Source organism: Pleurodeles waltl, chromosome 5 (assembly GCF_031143425.1).
Source record: "Pleurodeles waltl isolate 20211129_DDA chromosome 5, aPleWal1.hap1.20221129, whole genome shotgun sequence".
In the NCBI taxonomy this organism is placed as follows: domain Eukaryota; kingdom Metazoa; phylum Chordata; class Amphibia; order Caudata; family Salamandridae; genus Pleurodeles; species Pleurodeles waltl.
In genome coordinates, this window is record NC_090444.1 from 747447667 (window position 1) to 747474060 (window position 26394).

Sequence of the window (26394 nt, forward strand, 5' to 3'; positions counted from 1 at the left end):
CTCATTTACACATGCCTCATAATGGTTGCTCACGTGCTATGTGCAGCATAAAGCTTGCATCTAACGTGCATTGAGCAACTGACAAGCCAATTGAAAACATCAATTTAGCAGATATACTTTGTTCATTTAGATGTAGAAATGGTTTTAAGACTATTTCATCAGTTACTGACCACCGGGCATACTATAAAAATCAAGATTATTATTATTAAACAGTACAGCAAAAACTCCCCAATAGTGACTAGCCTTTCCCAGAACAAGGGCTTCCATTAACAATAGGTTCTACATTTTAATATCCAAACCATTGTTTCCAAAGGTCGCCAGACAACTCAATGACTGGTACGCCTAGGACGTCCGGCCAAACACACATGTGCACTTAGGTGCACCACTCCCCTCTCCTTCATTTGACCCAGCACGACCCTCCTTGCACATGCTGCTGGCTGAGCCAGCAGATGAAAACTAAAACTAAAGTAAACTATTGTTTTATTTTTCAGCTGCTGGCTTAGTCGGGGGGGGGGGGACGCTCCTTCGCCATTTACAAAGGAGTCACCCATCCATTAGGGTAGCACTGGTAGTCACAGGGATGTTATTCCAGATCCTAGCTGAGTAGATGGAAAAGGCCAGCTGTCTTGTTTTTTTTCTTCTTTTTTTACACTTCCTAGTCTCAGTTTGATGGTGTCCTCACTGTGAGTGTGCCGGCATCTACTGGAGATGGTGAGCCTATCTGTAAGATCAACAGGGGTGCTGGTTGTGATAGTTTTTTAAAGGATGCAGCTGTTTTTGAAGATGGTGCAGGCTAGAAATGGAAGCCAGTGGAGTTTCATCAGGTTGGGGGAGATGCGTTCATATTTCTTCAAACTCCGGATGAGACATGTTTCAGAGAGTAGGATGCCCTTAAGGGGTGCCAGTATCGAGTCTGGGAGTCATGGAGTAGGACATTGCCACAGTCCAAATGCAAGAATATGAGTGATTAAAAAGCAAGTCATCCAAAATGGCTTTCATGAGGAAATGGTTTGGCTTCCTTAAGAAGAGGGGGAATAGTACTAGACCAGCTTTGTTTTTTTCAACAATGTGTTCCTTGAGGGTGAGGTTGCTGTCCAGGGTGAATTTAAATGACTTGAGATTAGTTGAAATTTGCGGTTTCAATCCATCATGGTTCATGCTATTGAGTCAAGTTTGTACTGAACTTATTGTTCTTTGCAAATAACATGAATTTAGTTTTTACTAGGTTGGGCTTCAAATTGATGCTGGACATCACAGTTTGGATGATGTGCAAATACTATTTGAGCTGCTGGATATCTGAAGCAGAGGAGACTTTCAAGAAGAGTTGGGTATTATCAGAAAATTGGTGAATCTTGTTGCAGTTATCTGTGAGCAGAATGACAACTGTCTCTATTTATAGCCTGAAGATTACAGGAGATACTACAGAGTCCTGCTGGACTCCACAAGTGATAGCGATAACCTGGATGTGCCCACGTGAACAAATTGGTGTCGTTTGGAAAAGTAAAAGGAGAACCAGAGAAGGACATTGCCATGGAATCCCATTCAAGACTACAGAGTGCGTATGAGGGTGGGAGGGGTAACTGTGTCAAAGGCGGCTTTAAACTCCAGCAATATCAGGAGGAAGGGGTCATCTTAACTTGTGGTTAAGAAGGCATTGTCTACAATGTATACGGTTGTGGTCTCTGCCCTGACGGATGATATGAAGCCAGACTGGTTGTCGTACAGGTGATGATTGTTATTGATGTGGTCTTGCAGTTGAACACAGACAGCTTTTTCAGTGATCTAGCTAATGAATGGTAGGTGACTGATGAACCGGTAGTTGGCAAGGTCATCAGTGTCTAGTATAGGTTTCTTTAGGAGTTGGAAGATCTGGCTTGTCTTGAGAATGTAGGAGGCTGGCCTGGTTTGTAGAGGGTAATTAAGGTACTTACATCTTATACCAGGTCCAGTTATCTCTTATTAGTTAAATGTAGTCAGTGTCTAGAAGCAAGGCTCCCTAGGGGTAGTGTGGATGAGCCGCCAAGGCCTAACTAGGAGACATGCAAAGCTCATGCAATACCACTGTAGTCACACAGTACTCACACACATGAAAGAAAATACTCAGTGTTACAAAAATAAAGGTATTTTATTTTGGTGACACAAATGCCAAAAATACCTTAGTGACTATACTCCCTTAGAAGGTCAGTAATATACACAATATATACACTAGAATGCAGAAATAGCTGTAAAAACAATTAGAAAAAAGTGCAAATAGGGAAAATCACAATATTTAGAAATGGGCCTAGGGTGAACACAAACTATATACTAAAATAGTGGAATGTGAAAGTCTGTTTCCAACCTAGGTAAGTGTAGTGGGTAGAGGGGTACTGGGAGTGTAAGAAAACACCAAAGGTAAGTAATAGAACCCACCCCAGAGCCCAGAAAAGCAGGAGTAAATCACAGCAACTTTCCTAGAACACACAAGAACATGTGATAGAAGATTTTGCAAGAACTGGAGGAGACTGCAAGACACCAGCAATGGATTCCTGGACCTGAAGACCTATGGAAGAAGGGGACCAAGTCCAAGAAGCACTGAAGAGTCCAGGGAGAACAGGAGCCCCTGCTAACCCGGATGACGGTGCAAAAGAAGAACCACCGGGGAAAAACAGTCAGTACCGCACCCAAGAAGATGGATGCGGGTTCCGGGTTTGTGCAGATAATGTCCCATGCCAGATGGATGACTGCAGTCTGGTTTGTGTAGCTGGATTCCGCCAAAAAGCCTTGGCACACGTAAAGCTTGCGGTTAGCGGAAAATGGCACTGCCCAGGACCAGAAGGGACCTCATAGCCTCTACGGGGAGACAGAGGAGGCTGGCAGCAACTCAGAGCGCCCTCAGAAGACCTGGCATCGCACACAGGAGTCCCAAAGCACGGGGACGAAAAAGGTGCAAAAGGAGTCCCATGCAGCACTACACAAAGGGATCCCCAGCCACCGGAGAACCATGTAGGAGGCTGTGGGTTGCAGGAAGGAGCGCTGGAGGCCAGAGCTGCACGGCGCACAAAGAACTTTGTAGAAGGATGCCAACAAGCCTTGGCAAATGCAAAACATGCAGTGCACGGGGGTACTGTCTTGCCTGGGGAGGCAAGCTCTTACCTCCACCAAAGTTGGACAGCTGGACTTCAGGACCATCCGGATCATTTCAGTCCACCACCCGTGTTGCTGGATCCATGTGCTTCTTCAGGACAGGGGACCCAAGCCACCGGTCATCGCTGCAGAGGGGTGCCTGCTTTAGCAGGGTAGTGACTTCTCCACTTCAAGGGAGATTCCTTTGTTCTTCTGGTGCAGGCTGAAGACTGGCTGTCCCCTGAAGATGCACGACCAGGAAACAATTGCAGTTGCTGGCAGGAGCTGAAGATACAATGTTGCAGAAGTCATCTTTGCTTCTTTGTTGCAGTTGTAGAGTTCCTGGAGGGTCCAGATGCAGTTTCTTTGGTAAGAAGGTGAAGTAAAGGATGCAGAGGACTCCTGATGGAGTCTTGCAATCCGAATCTCAGGAAGCACCCAGGAGAGAGACCTTAAATAGCCATGAAAGGGGTATTGGTCAGCTAACAGGTAAGCACCTATCAGGGGAGGGCTTTGACATCACCTGCTGGGGATGCTCCCAGAGTGCCCTGCCAACTTGAAATCGAAGATAGCAAAACCCAGAGACACTCTATAGGAGCTCTGAGCACCACCCCTCGAGTGGTGATGGACAGGGGAGAGGTCACTCCCCTTTCCTTTGTTCAGTTTCACGCCAGAGCAGGGACTGGGGGGTCCCTGAACCGGTGTCAAGTGGATTATGCAAAAAGGGCACCATCTGTGCCCTGCAAAGCATTTCCAGAGGCTCTGGGAGGATACCCCACCCATGCCTGTAACACCTATTTCCAAGGGGAGAGGGTGTAACATTCCTTTTCCAAAGGAAATCCTTTGTTCTGCCTTCCTGGGCTTGAGCTGATCAAGCAGCAGGAGGGCAGAAACCTGTCTGTGAGGTGGCAGCAGCTGGGGCTGCCTGGTAAATCTCAGAAGGCTGTAATGGCAGTACTGGGGGTCATCTAAGGAGCCTCCAAAGTGCATGGAATCATACAACCAATGCTTGCAAAAGCCTTGGGGTATGATTCCAACATGTTTGATACCAAACATGGCCATATTCTGAGTTACCATTGTAAAGCTGTACATAGCTAGTGACCCATGTATAGTGCACACGTAAAATGGCGCTGCGCACTCACGAAGTCTGGGAAAATGGTGCTGGACGATGTGAGGGCACCTCTGCTGGTGCAAGGGTGACCTCACACACAGGTGCTCTGCACCCAGCCTTCAGGGTTGGAAGGCCTGGTATATGGGTGACTTATAAGTGACCTGGTGCAGTGTAAATGGCTGTGAAATGGTGCATGCACCATTCCACACAGGCTGCAATGGCAGTCCTGTAGAAACCTTTGCATGGGCTCCCTATGGGTGGCAAAAGTAATGCTGCAGCCCACAGGGATCCTCTGGAACCCCAAGGCCATGGGTACCTAAGTACCATATAAGAGGGACTTATAAGGGGTGACTAGTATGCCAATTTGGGATGAAATACTGGGTTACCAGTATGCAGTGATACCATTTAGAGGAGAGAGAGCATATGCACTGGGGTCCTGGTTAGCAGGATCCCAGTGACACAGTCAAACACACTGACATCATGCATAAATTGGGGGTAACATGCCAAAAAGAGGGTACTTCTCTACAGAGGACTTCTGCGAAGATTCCTTGAGTAAGGTAGGCATCAACAAAGATACGTAGGGGGTTCCACAGCTTTTCCAGAAAGGGCACTGATGAATGACAACTGTATGACATCATCCTCATAAGAAGTTGCTTTGAGGGAGTTAAGTATGACAGCAAGATATGAGAGAGAAGGGTCTTGAAGGCTGACAAATGCAGGATTCTACCATAATTGGTGAGAATAAGTGACGCAGGCTTTATGTTGTTGGTGTATTGTCAGATCGCCTGTAATTTTTCATGGATGAAGATGAAGATGGAATTGTCCTTTTCTGTGAAGCAAGAAATAGGTGGGTCCAGTAGAAGACTGATGCAGTGCTTGATTGTCTTTAATAGCATTCTGCTTCTGCTGGTGCGTTTCATTAATGGTGTGGATATAGTGCTTTGCTTTGACTAATGTGATGAGCAGTCTGCATTTTGGGCTGAGGGACTTCAGTAACAAGAGTTCCTTAGGAGTTCTGATTTTCTTCCATTTTGTTTCCTGTCTGTGGATGGATTGTTTATGTCAGCAAGTACTTTAAACCACCAGGGTGTTAGCATCTTTCCCACGCCTTTGTGTGTAATTTGAGCATAGGTGTTCAAATAGTTTAAAAAATTGGTGAAGTTGTTCAGAAGCGTGATGGTTTGGACATGGAGTTGATAAGTTGAGAGATGAGTTCAAGCATTAGGTTGTCTACGGAGAAGACTTTGAAGGCTATGGAGGTTTGGTTTTCTCTTTTGTTTTGGTTTTGCTTTGTTGGTAGAATGCTAAGAATGAAGATAGGAATGGCAAAGTGTTTATTCAAGTCAGATAGCATGGGTGGCTTGCATTGGATTGTTGGTGATGTTGAAAAGACAAGCTTGACGTTGTAGCCTTTGCAGTGTGTTGGTTGTGTGACATGTTGTGCCACATTGAGTGTTTTGATGAGGTTTAAAAGGGTGTCTCTTGTTTTTTGAGCAGGTAATGTCTGGGAGATTGAAGTCACCCAAAAGAGGATGTCGGATGGATGAGAAAATCTGACAATTCATCAATGAAGTCCTTGTTCTGCCCTGGGGACCTGTAGAAAAGAGGGAAGGTGGCAGCCTTGGTTGCAGAGATTGGGAAATGAAATGTCAGCAGCTCCATGGAGCTGGGTGTTACTTGATTGCCTAGGGTGCAGGACTAGGTGGACTTATGGAAAACGAGGCCTTCTCCAGTCTTATATCCACAGTCCCAATGATTAATACTCCAGCCTATGGAAAGTAGGATATTTATGTGTGAAGATGTGGGCATGAATCATGTTTATGTGATGAAGACGACTTCAAACTTGTGAGAGGTGATGAGGTTTGATAGCTCAATATTTGTTGCATGGAGAACTGCAGAGAGAGCATTGATGAACATAAGCTGTAATGTGTATTTTGTAGTTTGAGGGAGCGATGTCGTTAGTGGGATGTGTACAATGTTGGAAGTATTTATTGTATGAATGCTATATAAGTGTCTGGGTCATTTATGTCTGGGTGTGATTGTGGGGATGGTGGTTTGCTGAGCTGGGCGATGCACTTGATTTTATCCTACCTTATAAATTTCAGTGCAAGAGGGATCCTGGTTCAAAGCCCTAACAGGCCCAAAAAGGCAATGCTCTTTTCTGTGTCCACCCTATCATGGGACACCAAAGTTGATCAATTAAGAGTTGAATGAAGTTGTAAGAAGGCAGAAGTGATGACATCCTAGGCAGATTGATGATGAGAAATGAAATCATCTTGTTTGGTTTCTTGTTTTAAAGACAGTTTTGGCAGGGCACAGTGATGTCACTTCCTGTATAGATGGATGATGGAAATCAAGTGATGTTACTTCTTGTGCAGGCAGATGCCAAGTGCAGTGGTTTCACTACTTTTCTAGATGGGTTATGGAAAACGAAGACCTCTAACATGGCTTCTACTTTTAATGACTGTTTTGGTGAGAGACCAGTGATGTCACTTCCTGTGCAGAAAGGTGGTGGGAAATGCAGTAATGTCACTACCTGCGAAGATGGATAATGGAAAATGAAGCCTTCTTGCCTGGATTCTTCTTGTAAAATAGTTTTAGGGGAACCATTGATGTTACTTCCTGTGCAGATGGGCAATGGGAAATTGAGTGGTGTCACATCCTGTGCAGAAAGATGACTGGAAATCCAGTGCTGTCCCTTCTTGTGCAGACAGATGATAAGAAAAGCTGTACAGTACCATTCTTGACCGAGGGAACGTATCTTTCCTGAATCAATTAGGGGATTACATTAAACACATTCTCTGGCTACCTTTTCAGATTTCATTAACCTATGTTTCCTAAAAATTATTTTCAAAATAATTTAATAGCACTATGTTGTCAGAAAAAACAACGCTTCCATTTTAAAATTCCCAGTTTTCATGTGCTTAGTTCATTTTGTTATTCCATGGTTGATTAGCCACACCTTACAAGTCTACTTAACATAACATTCTGAAGCCCCAGTAAAAACTGTTGCATTTTTCCCTTCCCTTCTGGACATCAAACTACCTACAGCAACAGAACGTTTTATGTGTGCCAAGTAGGAAGACTGAGTAATACTGGAAAAATCCTGCTAAAGAGAAGATCTACCTAGAAGATGCAGATACAGCAGGTATGGAATAACAAGGAAGGTAGCAGGTGAGAGAGAGAGAGAGAGAGAAAATAACATATGAACAGCCTATTCTCTGGAATGAACAGCTCTAACACAAGATGATGAGATTAGACCCCAATCTGGGATACATCATGGAACAGGCAGGACTGCTACAACCAAACCAAATTTATGTGCCTCTTCTCATACCTTAACCTGCTATAATCTTCTATTCTTAATACTATTTGTTAACTGCGTTGTGCATTCCTTTTTCATGACAGCATGTCAACTTTCAAAATCAATTCAAAGTATAAATACTTCCCTTCAACAGAGATTTCATCTTTTAATATATTACTTACATCTTGCATCACCCTTTCACACACTATCCCATTATTTTATACTCCTATTCTTTCTAGATATATTATTTTCTTTTTTTAATTTTTGCTGTCAAATTGGAAATTGTTTCTTTTGCCCTAATGAATGCCACTTTTACTGACTGAAAGCCTATGTGTTGCAACTAAAAGCATGTTGAACACAATATTTTTTTTTTGTCAAACTTCTTTTTATTAGAATCTACCAGTAACAAATTGATGCAAAGCTTTCAAATAGGGGTTACATAGTACATCATCGGACCATTATAACATAACTCAGCATTCGGTAAACATACCATGTACTCTATGCTCTGAGTTGTACATTGGATAGTGCCATGTCAATGAAACCAACTATACATAATCAGACAAACATAAATTAAAATGATAAATTATACAAGTAGATATCCAGGTGAATGGAGCATGTCGCTTGTCTTCCCGGTAGTTATAATGACTGTAATTTCACATTTCAAATCTGGAACAAGCACAGTGCCTACACAAGGAATCACAGGCCACCAATGGGAGCCCTGTAGAAAGGTAACGTACCAAGGGGCCCCAGAAGAATTCAAAGGCTTTGAAATCATCTCTGAAAATGTCTGCCAGCGTTTCCATTGTAAGCACTTGCCACAGTCTTTCATTCCATTGAGTCAAGACCAGTCCTGCTTTCTTCTACCGTGCCGTGGCAATTGCTATTTTTGCCGCTCCCAGACATAACCACATTATGGCTTTTTCACTTCTGGTTTGGTATTTCAGGGAGTCATCTCTGTGGCCTAAGAGTGCGAATTCTAGGGTATCTGGGATTTGGTAACTTAATATATCTTTATGTTGAGCTAAAATTTCAGTCCAAAAGGGTCTTATCACAGGGCAGTCCACCAAATATAGTGGAACACCCCCCCATAGCCCACATCCCCTCCAGGACAGGTCTGAAGTATCAGGAAAGATCATTTTCAACTTAGTGGGGTAATATATACCAATCACATACTATCTTATAGTGAGAGCCTCTCTCATGCCTAAGAAGTGTTTATGTTGTGGTCTATCTCTCCATAGTGTTTTCCACTTCTCCTCTGTTATTTCCTGCCCTAAAGTGTGTTCCCAGAAAGCTACATGGTGTGGCTGCGAGGTAGGCTGTAGGGGGTACAGAAAAGAAATGATGACCTTAGAGGCTCCAGCACCTCTCGCAAATTGATGTAAGTTCCCTAGTGGCCGCTTTGTGAACCTCTGGCTATAGTGGCCAAGTGGAAGTGTTCTGAACTTCTGAGGTGAAAGCCTCATTGTCAAAGTTCAAAAGTCAATATACCCAAGTTAAGAAAAAGATCAGACAGGGTAAGGCAGCCCCCCCTCTCTATGCGTCAATAGGGCATAGTTGAGTGGCCAGGAGGAACGCTGAGTTTAAATGAATCGGGGTGAAGTGGGGGCGGATAAGTCATCCAAATAGCTGACCTATTCACTTTGTCCCAGATCATGAGGGCTGTTCTTATATGGGTGCTTAGGTAAGCATTCAAGGATTAGGCTGATATCAGTTTCCATAATACATCCCATACGACTCTCCCACTACTACGCTATCCATATAAAGCCAGTGTTTGTCTGATTCACTCTGTGACCACCCCGAGATGACCCGTAACTGGCTGCTGTATAATAGAGATGGTAGTGCTAGACCCCCCTCCACTTTTGTATGCTTGAGCACTTTGTAGGGCAGTTGAGCCCATTTGTTTTGACATATAAAATGTGTGAGTATTGTGAACACCAGTGGTAGGAATTCTCTGTCAAGACCAATGGGAAAGCTTTGAAAAAGAGATAAAAAAATTCAGTGGGACCATCATCTTAATGGAATGTATTCTACCTAGCCATGACATGTATAGAGGAGACCATCACTTAACATAATTCTGTAATTGCCATAGAAGCGGAGGGTAGTTTAGGGGTGATTTTGATGCCCAGGTATGTGAGTTCTTTTTTGTCCACTGGATAGAAGTTGAATCAACTAAAGCCATCACTAAGTTGAGCATGGATGATTTAGTCAAATTAATAAGTAGGCCTGTCATGCCTTCAAAGAGCTGCAACGTCTCTTGCAGTGTTAACTGTGAACGTTGAGGAAATGTAATTATAAATAGCATACCTGTGCTTTCTCTATTTACTAGGTTACCAGTTCCCCAGAGTCATTAAGTAGTCCACCAATGTATCCCTTCTCCCGTTTTACCCATAACTGCCTTGCCAAATGTGTCCCTATTTTGTTGCCATGTATATAGTATGTTTGTTTTAGACTCAGGATCGTCAATTCAGTCCTGTTAGTGTAAGTGGCATTAAGCTTTCCCCTTAGTGCTGAAAACTGGCAGTGAAGGGTCAGAGTTGAAGTAGCCTTGTGTGCCTGTTCCATGTTCTTCAATTCCTCTTCCAGCACCAACCACTCCTTTTTCCTTTGTTCATTTAGTGCAGAAGTCAATCCCGCACTCTACCCCCTATTACAGTCTTAAATGTATCCCAAATGATAAAGGGTGTTGTGTCGTGGGGATGGTTTATTTGAAAACATTTCCTAATGGCCTTCTGCAGGTCGTCATGGAGCAATTGTTCTACTAGTCAGTCTACTAGGGAAGAACCAGCAATTCTATCTTGGTGAGGCATTGTCCCATTCTAAGGACACTGAGATTGGAGCATGATCAGATGATGCGATTGGGAGAATAGTCACCCCCCACAAGTCGTGGGACAAGCGTCTGACTATTGAAGATGGAATCTAGGCTGAAGTATGTCCGGTGTACATGTGAAAACAAATTATAATCTTTTGTAGTAGGGTATAGTGACTGCCAGGCATCCATCAGACCCACATTCTGTACTGCTTGCTTTAGTGTTTTTGTAAGGCTACCTGATGAGGGTCTGTGCAGACGTGTACTGTCTACACGTAAGTGCCATGTAAGGTTGAAGTCTCCCATCAGTATTTCGCTTTCTGCAAATCCTCCCACTAGGCTCAGCAGAGAGTTCACAAATCCTCCTTGATTAATATTGTGTGCACATGCCACTGGGATACTACATAAATTCCCATAAATGTGACCTTTTACCATGACTATCCTCCCCTCTTTATCTGTCTTATATTCCACCGGCTGGAACTTCAAAGACGAATGGAATAATATTGCCACCCCATTGTGTTTCGTGGATGCCAAAGACTTATAAATTAGGGGATGTGCCTTGTGTTTTAATCTGTGGTCGTCAGCCCTTTTGAGATGGGTCTCCTGCAATGTCACTACATCATAAGGTATTTCCATATTTTTTGCTGCTTCACTGTTGAATTTAGTCCCGTAATGTTCCAGGAGAGTGGGGTAAACACATGGTGTTGGATGCTCAGACACTCCCTGCTCCTGGAATTTTGGCATCTTGTAAAGTTTTATCTCCCCTTCCTCATGCCACTATCTCATGAGGTTCCTAACCTCCCGATGCCCATGCACCACCCTCACCACTTGCTGCCCAACAGTACACTCCAGTTACATATTAAGACGACAGATGTTCACCTGAAAGTAACACCATGACATTTTCAATACATGAACTACTGGGACAACAGGCCTCAAATTTACTTTGTTATCTAGGAAGAAAGACATTGTAATAGGCGAATCGGTGAGAAATCGCTACCATGGCCTAAGTGTTGTTGACAGAGTCAAGGTTCATAGGGTTACATGAAGCCCTTTGGGTCATAGTCCTTGCTGGTCTTTTGGTGTCGTGGGGTTCCTCACCACAAACCACATTGCTGGTCCAGTGGTTGAATGCACCTTCAGCAGAAGAGTGTTACTGGGAAATGTACTCCCTCTCAACACAGGCCTTTGAGCGGGCTTTGGAAGGGTGCCTCTTACCCAGAAATGATTAAGAAATTGTGCATTCAGCGTCAGTGTTTCTTCTGATATCTTGGATAACGATGTGAGAATCAGGGTCCTTCTCCTCAAGACCCTTTCACCTCCTTCCTTGCTGCTTCTGGGTCCTCCCGTGAGGGTTGCATCTCGGGCCTGGGAATCTCCAAGAGTGTCAGGGTCTCCTAAAGATCTGTGATATGGTGTGTTTTGTTATGTATTTCAAAGGTTAGGTGTAAGGAAATGCCTCCTTGGCATGGTGACCCCCTAACTTTTTGCCTTTGCTGAGGCTAAGTTTTGATTAAAAGTGCACTGGGACCCTGCAAACCAGGCCCCAGCACCAGTGTTCTTTCCCTAAACTGTACCTTTGCTTCCCCAATTGGCACATCCCTGGCACTCAGATAAGTCCCTTGTAACTGGTACCCCTGGTACCAAGGGCCCTGATGCCGGAGAAGGTCTCTAAGGGCTGCAGCAGGTCTTATGCCAACCTGGGGACCCCTCACTCAGCACATGCACACTGCCTCACAGCTTGGGTGTGCTGGTGGGGAGAAAATGACTAAATCGACATGGCACTCCCCTCAGGGTGCCATGCCAACCTCACACTGCCTGTGGCATAGGTAAGTAACCCCTCTAGTAGGCCTTACAGCCCTAAGGCAGGGTACACTATACCACAGGTGAGGGCATATGTGCATGAGCACTATGCCCCTACAGTGTCTAAGCAAGACCTTAGACATTGTAAGTGCAGGATAGCCATAATAGTATATGGTCTGGGAATTAGTCAAACACGAACTCCACAGTTCCATAATGGCTTCACTGAAATCTGGGAAGTTTGGTATCAAACTTCTCAGCACAATAAATGCACCCTGATGCCTGTGTGCAATTTATTGTAACATACACCCAAAGGGCGTCTTAGAGATGCCTCCTGAATACCAATCCAACTTCTAGTGTGGGGCTGACGAGTTTCTGCCAGCCTGCCACAACCAGACGAGTTGCTGACCACATGGCGAGAGTGCCTTTGTTACTCTGTGGCCAGGAACAAAGCCTGCACTGGGTGGAGGTGCTTCACACCTCCCCTTGCAGGAACTGTAACACCTGGCGGTGAGCCTCAAAGTCTCACCCCCTTTGTTACAGCGCCCCAGGGCATCCCAGCTAGTGGAGATGCCCGCCCCTCCGGCCACTGTCCCCACTTTTGGCGGCAAGGCTGGAGAAGATAATTAGAAAAACAAGGAGGAGTCACCCACCAGTCAGGACAGCCCCTAAGGTGCCCTGAGCTGAGGTGACCCCTGCCTTTAGAAATCCTCCATCTTAGTTTTGGAGGATTACCCCAATAGGATTAGGGATGTGCCCCCCTCCCCATAGGTAGGAGGCCCAAAGAGGGTGTAGCCACCCTCCAAGACAGTAGCCATTGGCTACTGCCCTCCCAGACCTAAACACACCCCTAAATCTAGTATTTAGGGGCACTCTAAGAAACCAGAAGGACTGCTGACCTACAAGCCCTGCAGAGAAGACGGAAGACGACAACTGCTTTGTCCCCAGCCCTAATGGCTTGTCCCCGGACTCGAAAACCTGCAACCAGCCGCATCCGACAGGGACCAGCAACCTCTGAAGCCTCAGAGGACTGCCCTGGACTAAAGGACCAAGAACTTCCCGTGAGCAGCGGCTCTGCTCAATTTCAACAACAACTTTGCAACTTTAAAGAACTTCACTCTTCCCGCCGGAAGAGTGAGACTTCACACTCTGCACCCGACGCCCCCGGCTCGAGATTCAGAGAACCAACACCACAGAGAGGACTCCCCAGCGACTGCGACCCCGTGAGTAGCCAGAGACGACCCCCCTGGACCCTTACAGCGACGCCTGCAGAGAGAATCCAGAGGCTCCCCCTGACCGCGACTGCCTCTAACAAGGGATCCAACGCCTAGACCAAGCACTGCACCCGCAGCCCCCAAGACCTGAAGGTACCAAACCCCAGTGCAGGAGTGACCCCCAGGCAACCCTCTGCCTAGCTCAGGTGGTGGTTAGCCCGAGAAGCCCCCCGTGCCTGCCTGCACCGCTAGAGTGGCCCCCGGGTCCCTCCATTGATTTCTATCACAAACCCAACGCCTGCTTTACACACTGCACCCTGCCACCCCTTTGCTGCTGAGGGTGTGTTTTGTGTGCCTACTTGTGTCCCCCCCAGTGCCCTACAAATCCCCCCTGGTCTGCCCCCTGAGGACACAGGTACTTACCTGCTGGCAGACCGGAACCGGAGCACCCCTGTTCTCACGGGCGCCTATGTGTTTTGGGCACCACTTTGACCTCTGCACCGGACCTGCCCTGAGCTGCTGGTGTGGTAACTTTGGGGTTGCCCTAAGCCCCCAATGGTGGACAGCCTATGCCCAGGAACTGAGACTTGGAAGTGTCTTACTTACCTCACAATCTAACCAATACTTACCTCCCCCAGGAACTGTTGATTTTTGCACGGTCTACTTTTTATTTTTTTTATTTTTCGATAAACACATTTTTATTGTTTTAAGAAGAAAAGAGAGGAAAAATAAAAGTAAAAGAAAAAGAGCATGCAGAGCAGAGAGCATTCACAGTACAGTGTAACAGTGCAGTAAATTCCAATAACGACCCCCCAACGACAGCAATATTGGGACGGAAGTCCGAGCCAGAGGATGGACCACAGTATAAGTTCCAGTACAACAGTCTTAGTTCTTTTCTCATCTCATACTATGGCATCATATCTACCCATCTTCCCCATATTTTCTCAAATTTCTGGGGGCATCCTCTGGATTCATATACCACTTTTTCCTGGCTTGCGCACCAGTCAACTCCCCTTCTCCATTTTCGGAGTGATGATCCTTCGGGGGAGCTCCAGGCCGCGGCTATATCTCTCTTGGCGATCAACAGGGCTGTGGCAACCATGGCCCGTTGCGCCCGTGATCCTCACCTCTCTTCCATCACCCCTAGGAGGACCAATTTTGCAGATTTCTGTACCTCTTTCCCCAAGGCTTTCCCCAGTTGTTGGAGCACTTTGCTCCAGTAGGGCTGTATCACTTGACAAGACCAAACCATATGGAAAACATCAGCAGGCCCGCTCGAGCATCGTGGGCACTGGGCAGAGGGGCGGAGGCCCGCTCGGTGTAGGCTGGCTGGTGCTAGGTATGCACCATGTAGGTAGTAGAATTGCACTGTGCGGAGCCTAGCCGACGCTGCTAGTAACCTGGGCGCCATCATAGCTTCCCTCCATTCCGTATCTTCCAGGGCCCCCACCCATGACTCCCACCTGGTTCTAATGGGTCCTAGGTCCCCGGGAGCGTTGTTAATTAGCATTTTATAGATTTGGGAAACACCTTCCCCCCCCCCCAGGTTTCCCATGAGTAGTTTGGCCTCAAGTGGATTAAATTCTGGCAGGGAGCCTGCAGCTGGTAAGTGGACACTCAGGGCATGCCTAAGCTGGAGGTATCTGAAGAACTGTGTTTGGGCAAGTTGGAAGTCCCCTTGTAGGTCTTGAAATGATTTCATAGCTTCTCCTGTCCACACATCACCTACCAAGGAGATACTCACTAAGTCCCACTCTGCGAATCCCTCCAGTGCTGCGGTCGAGCTTAACCATTTCCCTCTCCACAGTGGGGTCTGGCGGGTAATAACGGTGTTCCAGCGGGTGTATCTTAAGGCAGCACGTCACACCAAGAAGACCGCCCTGGTTACTTCCCCCATTTCTCGGGGAGGGGCTTTCCATACATCACTTCTAGGAGGTGTGGGAATCCCAAGAACTCCAACTCCACCCGATAGGCCGGGTCTCCCCATCCTCCGTTAAACCAATTGTGAATCACTATTAGTTGGGTGGCAAGATAGTACATGTAGGGCTCCGAGGCGCTTAGACCCCCTTCGTATATCCCTCTTTGGCAACGTTGAGCCGCTACTCAGTGTCTGGCACCCTTCCAGAGGAACAGCCCCATAGCGCTGTCATGAGCTCTAAACCAAGAGCGGAGGATAGGTAGTGGAAAATTCAGAAAGGCGTACAGAAGCCTTGGCAGGATCATCATTTTGTATAAAGCCACTCAGCCCATTACGTTTAGCGGCAGAGTATGCCATCTCTGAAGGTCTGCCCACGCCAGTTCAGGTAAAAGGGACACCCAGATACCCAGGTATTTGAAGCTGAGCCTGCGCATCGGTATCATGTCCTGCCAGTCAAAGCAGTCCTGAGAACTTGCCAGCGGGATCAGTATCAACTTGGCAGGGTTCATCTTTAGTCCCGACGCCTGCTCATAACGCCGTAAAAGGTTGAGACTACGTGGGCCGTTATGCTGGGTTCCTCCATATACAACAGGATGTCGTCAGCATAGAGCGCTATCCTATTTTTTTGGGAGTGACCCCAGTTCCATCCTCAATATATCGGGTCTGATCTGATCATCTGGGCCAAGGGCTCAATGGCTAGAGTAAACAGAAGGGGGGACAAGGGACATCCCTGCCGTGTGCCCCGATGAACCTCAAAAGTCGAGGACAGGGTCCCATTAACCTGTACACAGGCTCTAGGGTTCACATATAGTGCTTGAAGCAGGCAACAGAACCTCGGGCCTAGGCCCACGCGTCGAAGCACCAAAAGGAGAAACCCCCAGTCAACCGAATCAAAGGCTTTTTCAAAGTCGGTGAGTAAAAGGGCAAGGTCTCGGGGTAGCCGGCGACGTTCAGCCAGGGCCATCTGTAGCCGGCGGATACAGTGCCGGGTACTGCGATTAGCCATGAATCCACACTGGTCCGGGTGTATTAGTTGTGGCAGAACCCTCTTAAGACGGGCGGCGAGGATGGCAGCAAAGATTTTGATTTCGTGTTAATCAGTGAAATCGGCCTGTAGTCCGCACAGTGCAGCGAGGAGGGTTGGGTTTTGGGGAGCACTACAATGGTGGCGGTGTGTACTTGGTATTGGGGGATCCTGGAAGGGGTAGATGGTGAGTTTGTATTACCTATCGATTTGTGGAGGAACTTTTTCTCAGAAGATGTAGCTAAAAGGGGGTGGGAAGAGTCATTAAAAATGCTTTTTGATATTGTGAAACCAGCCACTCTTAGGAAAAATCATTATTTCACATTACATAGAGTGTATATTTCCCCCGAGAAACTATCAAAAATGAAAGGAGGGCAAGAGGTGGAATGCCCAAAATGTGGTTTATTACAAGCAACTGATGTTCACATGTTTTGGGAATGCCCTGATATTCGATTCTTCTGGGAAAGAGTATGCGAAACAATTTCTTGTATATTAAATCGGGGAATTGAACCCTCTCTGCAGTTAATAATATTTGGCCAAGTTCAAGACCAGCAGGGGTGGTTAGGTCGGGACATTATTGCAGATCAAAAGTTTGTATTTTATGCAATACTGTTGGGGAGGCGAGAAATTTGTAGAAAATGGATTTCAAAGACCCCCCAAGATCATTCAGAATGGCTTAGGGATGTTTTTTCTATAGCACATTGGATCAAAAGATGGGGGGAATGGAAAGGATGCGAGGGAATTTCTGGGTAGCATTAATGAATTGGAAATCAGGAGATTGATGTATAGATGTTTGTGTGTTTAATGTTGGAGTAGAATTGTATTTGTATTTGTGATATCTGTCCAATGATTTTACACCCTGCTCCGAAATCCTCACAGAATTGGAACAGTCTGAGGATTGTTTGAGAGTAATAAACAACCCCTGGCCGAGGAAAATCTCCTGCGTTTCGGTTGAAAAGGGAAAGGAGGTTGCATATGGCCTAGGGTGAATGAGGACAAAATAAAAAAAATATATATATAAAAAAAAATATGGTGGCGGCGTCTAATTCTCGAGGGAAGGTTCCACTGTTTTCTACGTCTTTAAAGAGTTTTAATAAATGTGGTGTTAATTCCTCCCTGAAAGCTTTGTAATATTCCGAGGGGAACCCGTCAGGTCCCGGTGTTTTCCTGGTACCTACTGTTGAAGTGGCTGCTTGTATTTCTCCCGCGCTGATCGGTTCGTCTAAGACCCGCACCTCTGCCGCGGGCAACCGTGGGAGGGGGACCTTGTCCAACAATCGACGGGCTGAACCCAGGTCAACCAGTCCCGACCGACCCTTGATATAGTGTTCGGTAATACATGGCAAAGGCATTCGCTATTTCTGTGTGTTTCACGACAAGGTTACCATCCCCATCTTGAATTTCAGGGACAATCCTGGAGGCCTGATGGTGAGACACCAGCCAGTATAGCATTTTCCCCGTTTGACTCCCCACCAGTAGATTTTCGCCGTGTTTGCCCTCCACAAGTGTTTCGCCGCCTCTAGGGACTGGTCTCTTATTTTCTCACGGATTAGGAACAGTTGCTGCGTCGCCCTGTCACTTAGGTTTGTTTCATTTTCGCTTTCAAGGACCATAGCCCGAAGCTCCAGCTGTTCATTGTGCTGGGCCCGCGCGCGCTCTTGGTTCCTTATCAGGCTTCTTGCCGTACCCCGCAGCACCACTTTACTCGCCGCCCACAAAGTGCCCGCGGAGGCCACCGACCCCTCATTCAATTCAAAGTATTCTTGCAGTGCCTGTCGCAGCTGCTCAGTGTAATTCCTATCTTGGAGGTACCACGCATTCAACCGCCACATAGGACGGGTCTGAGACCGCGTGGGACCCACAATAAACCGAAGCGGAGCGTGGTCAGAGACTCCCCTTGCCAATAGTTCAATGTGGGAGAGGGCTGTGCAGTCTGTGCTCGGGAGCAGCACCTGGTCAATTCTGGATTGTGAGCCATGAGCTGCTGAAGTGTGGGTGAATTGTCGCTGTCTTGGGTGCCATACCCGCCAAGCATTGCAGAGCCCCATTGCAGAAAACCATCCTGTGAGCCCACAGCCGGGTCTGGAGTTGTGTTAAAATCACCTCCCACCATAGTGAGCCCTGGTGGTAGGTCTAGGAGTAGCTGGGAGAGATCCTCATGGGTTCTACGGACCAGTGGAGGGGGAGCATAAACACTGACAATACTAACCGTGGTCCCCTCAACCCTGTCCGTAATGGCTACATAGCGTCCCTGCTGGTCCATCCACACCCGGATGTTCGTCATGGGAAACGACCGGTGCAATGGTATGGCCAACCCCTTCGATCCGCGCGTGAACCCGGCATGGTATACCCTGTCAAAGCCTCTATGGGTCAGGAAGGGGCAGTTGTCTCCCAAGAGATGAGTCTCCTGCAGCAGGAGTACCTCCGGTCTATATCGGTGTATGTATGCAAACACTGCAGTGCGTTTCATCTTGTCCACGAGGCCATTTACATTCCACAAGATGACCTGTGTCTGATTCATGGGGGGTGGGTGTTTGAAAAGTTCCCATTGTGACTACCAAGACTCTCTATTGCTTGGCCTGGGGATACTGAAGAGCCCTCATCTGGTCCCTGTCTCTGAGGAGCATATGTCCCTCTGGTGTCGGAATCCCTACCTTCTCTGCTCTGCATGCTAAATATGAAGCATAAACATTGCAATAACCTAAACACAGTAACATCGGCCTTTGGAACCAGGCCAGAACTCCCTTGCCCCCCAACTCCCACCCCACCCCATACTTCCCCCCAGAAGCATCTGTCACCCATATATAGCACCTCGCTTCTGGAACTAGTGAGATGAACCGTCAACTGATGGGGTAGCGGTGGCAACAGTGGTGGACCCCTCCATATTTCTGGATCAAGTCTAAAAACACAGTGAACGTTAGTAAATTGATCTGGACATAGACCCCATCAGCCCAGCAATATCTTTCTTCCCGAGAGATCCAACGCTGGTGGGATCACAGTACTGGACTTCGGGACAGGTCTGTGTCCTCCAGATGCCCCGAATGGGCCTGTTCCTCACCCTGCGGGTAAATATCTCTCCTGGCGTCCTCAGAGCCCCCCCCCCCCAGAGCCCGGGCTCTGCGGTCCGTCTGATGGGTCCCCGAAGGCGATTCTGAATGAGATCTGCGTGGTGTCCTGCGCTGCCGCGAGCGACAACGTCGGTTGGGCTGTTGTTCCCTCTGGCGACTCGACTGTGACCTCTGCATGGGTCCAGACCCTTCTCTGCAAAGACCCAAAGGGACCTCCTCCGTCAGCCAGGTACAAGCCGTGGTCGGGTGGTCAAAAAAGTGAGTCTTGTTTCTGTAGACCACACGGAGTCGCGCCGGAAACAGAAGACGGTATTGGATGTCCATTGCTGTTAGCTTTTGTTTCACTTCGGTGAATGAGCGACGTTGTTGTTGTACTTCTCTCGTGTAGTCTGGGAAAAGGAGGACTTTCACTCCGTTGCAGAAGAGGTCACCCTTCATACGTGCCTCCTGCAGCACCGCGTCCCTGTCCCTTAAAGTTGAAGAGACGGAGTATCACTGATCTGGGTGGGGAACCCGGTAGAGGTTTCTACTGCAAGGCCCTGTGGGCTTGTTCGATCGCGAACCATGGTGTGAGGCGATAAGCCGGCATCCAAGAGCGGAACCAATCTTCCAGGTATTGGATCAGAGATGATTCTGCTGTGTTTTCAGGAAGGCCCACAACACGAAGGTTGTTGCGTCTGGACCTGTTCTCGGCATCCTGGGCTCTCCGGTGTAGCTCTGAGGTGCGAGTGGTCAGAGCGGAGACCTGAGATTTGAGGGCGGTCACATCGTGTTCCACCGTGGAGATCCTGGATTCGGCTTCGGTGATTCAGGCTGTGGCATTGCGGAGGTCTTGCCGAACCAGGGCCACGCCCACCCTAACCTCTCCTATTTTGGATTCAACGGCCGCCTGGGATGCCTGAATCACCTGAAGTATCGTTGCCAGGTCCCCAGATGTCGCCTGTGATTCGCCACCCCCGCCTGGGGCGCGGTCTTTTGTCCAGGACCCAGTAGCGCCTGTAGTGAATTGGTCCATACATGTCTGCGCCGCTGCTTGCCGTGCCGACTTGTCCTTGCCCATGGCGTTTCGGTCGTGGTCTTTGTCCCGCAGGAGCTTCAGGGGCCAGAATTACAGCGCAGTCTGGCGGGGTCACTGCGTGTGATTACGGACCCGGGGGTATTACTGTTTGGGAACCAGGTCTTCCGTACCCATCCACATTCCATGGGTAGCCAAGCGGACCCGGGGGTCCAGGAGGTCGCTGCCCCTTGACAGCTGGCCTGGGTCAGTCAAGTAGTTGGTTTTCCAGGAGGGGTCCCGCTCCAGCCAACGTCTCGGATAGCCTCGGGGTTGACCCCAGGCTCCAGCCACACACCCAGGGGGAGAAGGAGGGCCGACTGCCGCCTCCCTGCCTGGAGGCCCGACCTCGGACTGTGCGTCCCCTTTCAGAGAGGTAGAGAGTGGGAGGAAACACAGGAGAAGTCTCCTTTCCCCCAGTATCATAGGCCCTCTAGCCATGCAGCCAGGTAGCCGCCCCAGTCTATGGCTCACCTCTGTATATTGCTTCCTCAAGATCCTCGCCGACGGGGCACAGTACTTTTCACTTGTGGGAGGGGCAGTGGCCATGCGCCGACCCCGCAGGCCTCCTCCCGCTGTGCGGCGCGCTGCTCACCCGTGGCCCGGGTCCGGGCCCAAGCAGACGCAGAAAGTCTCTCTGCCTGCTTCTGGGCTAAATGCCAATGTAGTCTTCACTTTCCCGCTCCCCCGTCCCAGGAGGGAAAGGAGGGGGGGAGGAGGCCCCCCCACCCAGCGCCACGAGTCCCAATTCTTTACGGGCTGCACCAGTTGAGGTCCGTTTTCAGCAGCGCGGCGCACTGCCCTCTGCCCCTCCGGGGCCTTACGCCTCCTCACACCACCTCAGGCGAGGTCGGCAGGCCGACGAGCACACACAAGCCGCCGCCGCATCCTCAAGTCCAGCGGATGAAGGCGGCCTCGGCACTTCAGTGTGCGGTGCTCGGGCTGAGAAGTCCAAAAATCGTGTCCGTCCCGCCCCGGGAGGCAGCAGCGTCTCGGGGGTCAGTCTGTGGTTCCGATGGGGCTAGATATGTGTTTTACCAGAGGCGGATGATGAGGGGTCCAGAGCACTACGAAAGTGCGACCGCCATCTTGACGCCTCCGCCACGCCCCTTGCACTGTCTACTTTTAAAATAGCTATTTGCCATTTTAACAAAGACTGTATATGATATTTCTTTAATTCAAAGTTCCTAACTTACCTGTGTGAAGTACGTTGCATTTTATGTATTTACTTCAAATCTTGAACCTGTGGTTCTTAAAATAAACTAAGAAAATAATTTTTTTCTATATAAAAAACCTATTAGCCTGGCGTAAGTCTTTGAGCGTGTGTTCCTCATTTATTGCCTGTGTGTGTACAACAAATGCTTAACACTACCCTCTGATAAGCCTACTGCTCGACCACACTACCACAAAATAGAGCATTAGAATTATCTAATTTTGCCACTATCCTACCTCTAAAGGGAACCCTTGGACTCTGTGCACACTATTTCTTACTTTGAAATAGTATATACAGAGCCAACTTCCTACATTAGGCCAAATGAGTATGTCCATCGATACTTGATTCAGGCTTGTCTCAGTTTTTTTAGTGACAGGTCTAAATTATTGACAACGCCTCAGGATCACCAGAGCAATGTCTTGGCAGAGTGATCACGTAGACCCTTGAAATGTGATGGTGTCTAGCTTTGGGGCTGATTGCAATATGGCCTCTGTCACTTTGAAGGAGTGTAGTTTGGTTAAGATATCTCAAGGTTGAGCCCTGTCAGCCAGTAGAGGTGCCCCCACCCTGTGCACCCTTTCTAGTTTAATTTTCATTTGCAGATGTCCGAGCACTTCTGAAAACAGATCAACAATGAAAGCTTCTAGGTCTGTCCCTGCCACTCATTATTCCAGGCCCCTTATTCTTATATTATTTGGTCTAGAACGGTTCTCCAAATCTTCATTTTTCAGGGGTGCTGCCTATAACTGCCTATGGAGGGATGGTGTAAGTTCTCCTATCTGGTTCTTTACATCGAGGGGGTCCTGCAATTGGGCAGAGTAGCTCACCGGCACCCGATGTGTGGGTGAGTGTTGTCTAGGTCACAGAGCCTGTATTTCTCCTTTGTTCTCACTGGGAGCCATAGTCTGTATTGACTAGCACCTACCACCACCATTTCAAGACAGACCACCCCTCCTCTTATCTTATTTAGGATGTAGCCGTAGACTAGCAGTATCCTCTATTATTGTGATGTGTGGGCTTCCCAAGGTGAAGTCTGTGGCATTCTCTCAGCCGCGAGTGGGCTCATAATAAAAGTGGCGTGCACACTTGGGGATGAATTTGTGCCCATAGGTAGCCTGTTCATCATGTGTTTCAGCGTGGCCGCCATCTTGGGGTCAGTGGTGTAGTGTTTACTTTATGTGTTTCTAGCTATATGGCCTGTCTGTTGAGTCTCTAGTCAATGCTGTTCTGTGCGCTCCTCTCCCCCTTCTGTACTTATGGGTTCCTCACCCGTCTCCTCACTTTAGTGTCACAACAGTGGTGCCACCATTTAAGAGTCAGGCATGCTGCCTGCTCTGATTGCCCCTGACTCCTCCCCTTGTTGCAAAGCCTCTCCAATTCACTTAATCTTCTTCCCTCTGTCGGTTGTGGCATCGGGATCCCACGACACCCCGTTCACTTTAAGTTGACTGCTGCAGAGATCTGCCTCTCGCTGGCTGATTGGCCTATGCTTCTTGTTTACTGGTCCGTCTTCTGGTGGTTGCTGCTGTTTCCGATGTTCCACCGGTGAGTCTGCTGCCCGCTCAGTACGTCAAGTGCAGGAAGAAGGGGCATCCTGCACCATTGAAGTCCCCAGCCACTTCTCCGCTCACAGGGCTGGTATCAGGGGCCTACAATGCCATCTTGCCCCTTGCCGGCCACTCAGTTATCTTCCCCCATCCGACTCCCATTAGGCTTAATGTCCGTTTGATGGTTGCCTACTGCCTCTCTTCATGTTTGGCGAACCGCTCCTATCTCATTTTTCGGTTGAATTTCTTTAGCTTTCCCTAAGGTGATGGTGGAGCCTTTGTGGATTACTTCCAATCAGATAATATTTTAAATGAAATTTGATCTTATCAAATTATGTGACAAGTCCATTGATTCCATAAGTATCACCATGGAAGGCTCCAGAAATTAGCAGAGCTGGCCATCCTAAAAACAAAACCCATCCCTTTGATGATTTTCGTTTCTTAGTTGGTCCTTCCCCACTCATTCCTGTAGCCTGGTTTAGACAGCCTGCATTCCTTCCCAGAAACTATTAGGTAATCTGGAAAGTGGCCCTGAGAACTTTGTCTGTGAAGTGGCAGTAAATTTTAAAAACTGCTGCTAAACACATGCAGTGCTTGGGCTCACGTCCATCAACTTCCTGAAGCAGAGTGAAGGTTGCTGTGCCTCAAGTATAGTGAGGTCAGAACTCACTTGTGATAATTAATTACAAGCGACTAGGTGTATCATTTTCTTATGATTGGTGCTACTCATTACATTATAGGGAGATTATGGGCTCCCCCCTATTATATCAATACAACCGATTGGATTCTGCAATCCTGTATTAAAAACAAATATTAAAAAATTATTAATGATCTGCGACTCTCCCAGCCCCCTATTAGAAAGAAATGAAGTAGCCACTCAACTGTAATAACTTATCACATCTGAATTATGGCATCACTATTCCTGCTGCCACAACCAACAGCCGAGAGGAAAGGAAGGTCAGGGTCACGCAGTATTAAGAATGAAAACAAAACATGGCTTTCCATTCTTTTGCTTTGTGTTTCTAGCTGTACATTGACAAGCAGATAAGATATATTTATGGCACAATGTAGCATTGTTTTTGCATGTTTCTACACATTCTGGCCTTTTGTGAAAAACTGACCTGTTTTGAAATTATACACATTTATTTTCCAACAAACATCGTACAGCTTTTTTAATGTTTAATTTTGTGTTAGTGATTCTATTTTTATTCTTCACGTTTGCAAAGATGATCTCTGTTTCATATATATGAAAATGCTATGCACCAAGAATTGAAGTAGTTTGAGGGAAAACTGATGGTGTGACCATGTTTTATTAGGAATAAAGTATATCCTGTTGTAAATGATAACAATGTTGCAAGTCACCTCAGAGTTCCATAATGTTATAAAGAAACTTGGCATTTGGCCTTGTTTCTCCTCATGGTCATGGAACTCCCCAGTGATTTGCAATCCTTATAATGTGTGGAAGGGGTCATTTATCACATATATATTCATAAGAGTGCATCTTTTCATTACTGACAAATGCAATGTTTTGAAACCAAATAATATTGTTTATATTTGGTATGCTTGCCAATGGATTCTCTATTCAAAGAGAGTATTCATGTTTACTTACATTCCCATAAGTATTCTGTCTGTGCAGTTTCATAGAATGTTTATGGATTTGCACTGTTTCGCACTTCGTTTTCCCACAATGCTTCCATATTTAGTAAGTTCATGTCTGTGTAACGTTATTTAAAGGTTCTTCAGTAGTGACGCTTGAACTCACGAGGGCTTTTGTATTAGAGTTTAATTGTTGCCCTGTTTATTTAAGCAGCGGAACAGCACGTAGGGAGGCTTTTTATAAAAAAAAATCCACTGCTAAAGAGGTGAGGTCCAATTGGAAGGTTATAAAAAGCCCTCACTCATTTTAGCCACGCCTTTCAGCCGAGGTTAGAGTATACAACCCAAGCACTGTGGCAGAACACATAATTTGATACGACAACCTCTATATCATCACCCACTGTTTGTGCAGTGGAATAACAAAGGCCCTTGCAGTGCAGAGGGGCTCCAGGGAGCCCCCTCAGCACAGTACTCTGTGTACAGGCAGCAGACCGATCACTGGGCCCAGGGGGAATGGAGCCCCCTCAAGGTACTTTGTAAGGGGACCCCCTCAAGCTCTGTTACGCCATTGTGTTTGTGAGAGATAAATAAGAAACTGCAGCATACAAATAAAGAGGTATGGCAGGGTGGGTTGACAATGGGAAGGGCTGCAGCAGACGTTTTATTTTGGAACCAATTCTCAACATAAAACATGAGCTTTTAATTTAAAATGTGCATTAACAAAAATGTATTTTCAATATAAGTATGTTTATTAATTGAACCACCATTACAATATGTCCAGAAAACAGAGACTAAGGGCCGGATTTAGAGTTTGGTGGAGGGGTTACTCCATCCCAAACGTGACGGATATCCTGTCCGCCATATTGCAAGTTCCACAGGTATAATGGAAATGTAATATGGCAGACAGGATATTTGTCTCGTTGGTGACATAGCCTCCTTTGGCAAACTCTAAATCTGGCCCTAAATTTCCAAAATGTCCCAAGCTAAGCACTGGTTTGGAAGGTCGCCACAATTCAGTGTACAGTATTAAATGTCCCTTTCTGAACACAAACAGCAAATAATACACTGTAAAATATAAATCAGTATTTTTAGCAGATTTTACCTGTTTTCAGTGCAGTGTTGGCTATAGTGACAATCAGTGCAGCGATAATGATTGAAGTATCAAACCTATGGAAAATACATTTAAAAAGTGTGATCAAATATCACGAAGATCTCATTTCTGAAACTGAAACTGCACAAAATTGACAGTCACAGAGAAAGCAGATATCACCACAACTTAAAGTAAATATTTATGATCCCATAGATTCTTCCCTCTTTGAATAAACAATGGCAAAGCCGGTTGGTATTACATTGGAAAGGTGATACTTAGGTTATTTATTTTTCTATTCCAAGCATATGTCACAAAAACTTAAAAAGAAGAAAAAAAAGCAGAAAACATGCTGCCTGGACAGGGTAGCCCATGTTTTTGCAATAAAATACTTACATTCCAAAATGAATAAAAAACTGATAAAGAATAGAAAGAAGCACACAGGCAAAGTAAAGTCTTGATACATCTTCATTGGCACTGACGTACCCTTATTTTTATGCAGATGAGTACTTTTGATCAGGCAAAATGCAGTCACTTAGTGAGTGAGAGCCAATAA

The 26394-nt window shown here is 46.9% G+C and overlaps 1 protein-coding gene across 1 annotated transcript in view; it reads right to left on the reverse strand.

Annotated features, from left to right (window-relative positions):
* Positions 1-26394, reverse strand: part of LOC138296005 (two pore calcium channel protein 1-like) — a 538306-nt gene that overhangs the window by 102022 nt on the left and 409890 nt on the right. The window contains exon 12 of the mRNA XM_069234709.1: positions 25854-25918. Within this exon, the coding sequence (XP_069090810.1) occupies positions 25854-25918 (65 nt within the window). The remainder of the gene's footprint in view (positions 1-25853; positions 25919-26394) is intronic.